At 31.0% G+C, this 4,287-nt stretch overlaps 1 protein-coding gene across 1 annotated transcript; it reads left to right on the top strand.

Annotated features, from left to right (window-relative positions):
- Positions 1–234: 234 nt before the first annotated feature.
- LOC108745876 lies at positions 235–2,460 on the top strand. The gene is made up of 5 exons (XM_018482273.1): positions 235–412; positions 552–640; positions 790–1,486; positions 1,796–1,912; positions 2,007–2,460. Exons 3-5 carry the CDS (start codon positions 846–848, stop codon positions 2,416–2,418), a joined length of 1,170 nt encoding a protein of 389 aa, XP_018337775.1. The 5' UTR covers positions 235–412; positions 552–640; positions 790–845; the 3' UTR covers positions 2,419–2,460.
- The last annotated feature ends 1,827 nt before the right edge of the window (positions 2,461–4,287 follow it).

Below are 4,287 nucleotides of genomic sequence, written 5' to 3'. Positions count from 1 at the left end.
CTTCGCTGCATGAAATTGTATCTTAAGGCTGCTTTGTCATGCTGACACTCGACGCTATTTTCAGCGTCAAAATAGGTATGTAATCAAAATTGATGCTTGGTATTCGTCAATTTTGATCACGTGACCTGTTTTTCGCTCGAGCTTCAGCATGAAAATGCAACCTAAGACTTTCACTTAACGTTTGCAACAATCGCGAACATCGTTTATCCTTGTTTAACATTTGAACTACGTTCCAAAACTTCCTCTCCGAGGAAAATTTTACTCGAAGTATATTGTAGTACACGTAATATATACTATAGTATATAGAGTAAAATCTTCCTTGGAGACGAAGTTTTGGAATGTAGCCTTGATAAACGATAAAGATGAAATGATTTCACAAGTGTTATAAGCATTAAATGGAACGCAACTTAAGGTGTCTAGTGTTTGAGGGGGCGCTTTGTCATTTTTTTATTGCATCATCTTTTGGCCTTGTCTGCCCAGTTTGAGGTGGCCAGTGCATTGTATTTCTATTACACGATTTGAGTTCGTCACTATCAATAATTCGATACCAGGTCCATCATGATTCACGAGATGCAAGCCAATTAAATACGAAGAAAGGAATTGTCCATTCCTAATATAGAGATTTCTTTTAAATACTCGGGTAAGAATTATTTGCATAACGTTGTAGTATATTATGTTGATTGCTTAAATATGTACTCATAGTACTTCAATTGCATTTTTATTAACTAATATATTGACTAATTGTATGAATGCTGTATTATGTCAATATTGTTCATTTTTTTGTTATAGTACATAGTCTGCAGCAAGAGAAACCATTGATAATTAAATCTGATCAAAAAATTATAATGACACATCCTACAAGCGCTAATTCCTTAATAACGAGATCTGTAATTCCAAAGGTTTCAACTGTACAAATAATACCTAAAACGATGTCGCTTCTAATTAAACCCCAAACTCTTGCATATGCTTCTGTCATAACTTCCACAAGAGGCTCGACACAATATCTAACTACAAGTGTACCTTTAGATTCTTTACCAAATAAATCAGGTTCTTTTAGAATCCAGTCTCAAGCTATAACCTACGAAAGTCCTTCCATTACAGGTCCCATAACAAATTCTATGCAACATAGGCCTACAATTGTGCCTTCATTGGATTCTTCAATTACAGATTCATCAGATGATGAAAAAAAGAATACTTCTGTTTTTAATAAGGATGGCCATTTTATTTGGAACCATAAAACCATAATGTTGTTTTTCACAGAGTATGAACAGCATGAGAAAAAGTTGCAAAAAAAAAAATATCAAAGTAAAGAGGCTATGTTTCAAGCATTAGCAGAATCATTTCAAAAAAAAGGTTACGTGAATGCTACCAAAAATCACATGAAAAATAAATTTAAATTGTTGAAGAAAAAATGGGATAAGTATATTTTACGGACTATGAAAAAAAACAATTCCGGAAGAGGCATAAAACCTCTTTCATATGAAAAGTAAGTTTTTAGTTTATTTTCTGTTTTCTGTATCTGAAATCTGTAACACATGTATTTTTTTCCTGCTGGATTGCTTGTGTTTTAGTGAATTGCACTACACAGAATACACAATTCCTATTTACTAAAACACAAGTAATGTAACAAAAAAATATATACCATGTGCCTCAGGCTTTATTGTAAATATAATATTTTTGAAATGAATACAACAGTTTAATCAATTTACTTATTTAGTTTTTATTTTTTCCTTTTTTGTTATTTCCATAGTATCCTGTATACTTAATAAGTAATTAATGGAATTTGTTCTTACAGTGAAATGATAAGTATATTTGGAAAAAGTCTCAGTGGAATGCCACCTTATGTAACTGGCCACAACGAAATTGTTTCTCAGAAAGTAATTTTACAAAATGTTGGTCAAACTTCATCTGAGTAAGTAATAATTATCTCCTTAAGATATATTTAAGGTATATTTTTCAATCTCTATTTTTTCGGATAAGTATTAATTAATGTGTTTTTGTTACAGAAATGAAAATGAAGAACAATCATCTATCAAAATACATTCACCACTTTCGATGCTATCAACGATTAGTAGCAAATCACAATCAGTGGCGAATAACGATGGATCATCCATGACGAATAGCAACTGTTCATCTTTAATAAATACGAAAGCAAAAATACAAGATGGCAAACTGTCGTTTATTCTGCAATCAGTCAGGGAATCTATTTGTAATATGCAACAAGAAGAAAGTGATGCCAAACAAGAAATATGCACAAAAATGTTGATAGAGCTTCAAAAATGTAATGAACGTTTGAATGTAATGAATGAATTACAAAAAGAGCGAAATATCATCTTGCAAAAGCAACTTCAGTTACTAGAGAGACTGGAAAAAAAAATGTACCTAACGCAAAAAGAATTATCAGATGAAGAATTATAAGACTGAAAATATTGCTATATATATGACAAAAGTAATTTATGTACATAGATAATTACTTCAATATAAAGCTTATAATGATGTAAATTTTGTTTGAAGTATTTATTTGACATCTAAATCATTTTTAATTTATCAAATTTTCATTTAAATATTTATTTCCGTAATTTTTTATGGATAATGTGACAAAGCTTCCTGGTAAGCTTTGTAAAAACAAAACTTTAGTTTTTTTAGTTTTTTTTACATAATAAGTAGTATTATTTAAATATGTAATTGATGCTTTTGAGGGATTGCATATACATTATTAATCATAATTAAAACGAAATATTTAGTAAATAAATATTTGATAACATTAAGTTTTTTTCTTTCTGAAACTCTTGTTATCTTAATATTTAAGGCTCCTGAGCACTGAGTTGCCAGTTTTCAGCTGAAGACTCTAGTTTTGGGGATCAATCTCTAGTTCTTCGAATGACAGGAAAATCTCCTATTTTTTACTCGCGTGAGATATTCACTAATTTTACTATTTAGTGATGTCTATGCAGCCTACTCGCGCCTGTGTTAAGAATGTGTCGTGTTGTATTGCATTTTTTTGCTTTTTTTTACCACACTGTATAATGCACTATTAAGTTATGCGAAAAAAAAATGGTTAAAGAATATTTATTTTAATAATAAGTCTGTGATTATATTTGCACTTTATGTTGCAATATAAGAAAGTCTGTGTTCGCATCATGTTGGTTCAATAATAAAAAGAAAGTGTAAAAGCAACAGTGATCGTAACATTGGAATGAAATCCTATATTTTTTTAAAGCAATTTTTTTTAGATAGCAATTGGCTTCCGATTAAAATAGCAAATTTCCAGCGCATAGACCTTCGAGCACCAGCTGGACAATGCTATGATGTATAACAGGAAAAGAGGTATGCTGTTGCCAAAGACATAATATCTCTAGACCGAGCATTGTCAGAAATTTGAGGAATGGGGATAGTCCTCATTTAAAAAAAGATTTACTCACTTAACCTAGAGTACCTATAATAAGAATACGGCCAACAGAGAAACAATCGATGATTGATCCGCCAAATTAGGGCAAAAGCGGAAGTTGCATACCCGTGTGTACTATTAGTATACATATAGTGTATACCATTTACACAGCCATTTACACTGTTTCGAGCGCGTTTTCTGTGTGTCAGAAGTTCGTTTGCTGGTCATTTTATTCAGCGAGTCTAGGAAGGAAGACTAATATCCGTATTCACAGTCAGACCGTATACTTAGAGCTCCGCACAATAAAAGGAATAGGGAACAGAGAACAGAGAATAAAAATTTCAACCTATCAGATATCATGTATTGTGGAATACATAGTTTCTGATAGGTTGAAATTCTTATTCTCTATTCTCTGTTCCCTGTTCCTTTTATTGTGCGGAACTCCTAAGACTTCCTTAAATTTATCTTTAAATGCTCAATAAGAAATAATTCGTAGAGCATCTAAAGATAAATTTAAGAAAGCCTTATATATAAGACCTGACTATGCGTTACGATATTCACTGTTGAAATTATATAGTATACATTACGTGTGCTATAGATTTTCAGTACTGGCAATGAATATCGGAACGCATCTTATGAATATAAGATCTTTTCATGCAAACGTTCGTTTTCTAGCGTCAAGAAATATCGAACCTAATCTTTGTCATTTTTAGCGAGGAGACAATAGATCTCTGCCGTGTATATCATTGTGTTATTTATTCTGAAATTTAAAGTTCAACGTTTAATTATAAATATTACGCATTGATGACGGAATATGTAAATTTAATTTAAAAAGAATTTTCACACAATATATTCTCATATATCAAATATATTTTTTTTGTAGTACATAATATACCATA

Source organism: Trachymyrmex septentrionalis, unplaced genomic scaffold, assembly GCF_001594115.1.
Source record: "Trachymyrmex septentrionalis isolate Tsep2-gDNA-1 unplaced genomic scaffold, Tsep1.0 scaffold153, whole genome shotgun sequence".
In the NCBI taxonomy this organism is placed as follows: Eukaryota; Metazoa; Arthropoda; class Insecta; order Hymenoptera; family Formicidae; genus Trachymyrmex; species Trachymyrmex septentrionalis.
This window is presented reverse-complemented; position numbering and strand designations above follow the sequence as displayed.

Excerpts from the sequence above, each read along its gene's own strand:
- LOC108745876 (XM_018482273.1), top strand. The coding sequence starts at position 846 with ATGACACATCCTACAAGCGCTAATTCCTTAATAACGAGATCTGTAATT. Across the intron at positions 1,487-1,795 it reads AAACCTCTTTCATATGAAAA|TGAAATGATAAGTATATTTG; the intron begins GTAAGTTTTTAG and ends TTGTTCTTACAG. Across the intron at positions 1,913-2,006 it reads GTTGGTCAAACTTCATCTGA|AAATGAAAATGAAGAACAAT; the intron begins GTAAGTAATAAT and ends TTTTTGTTACAG.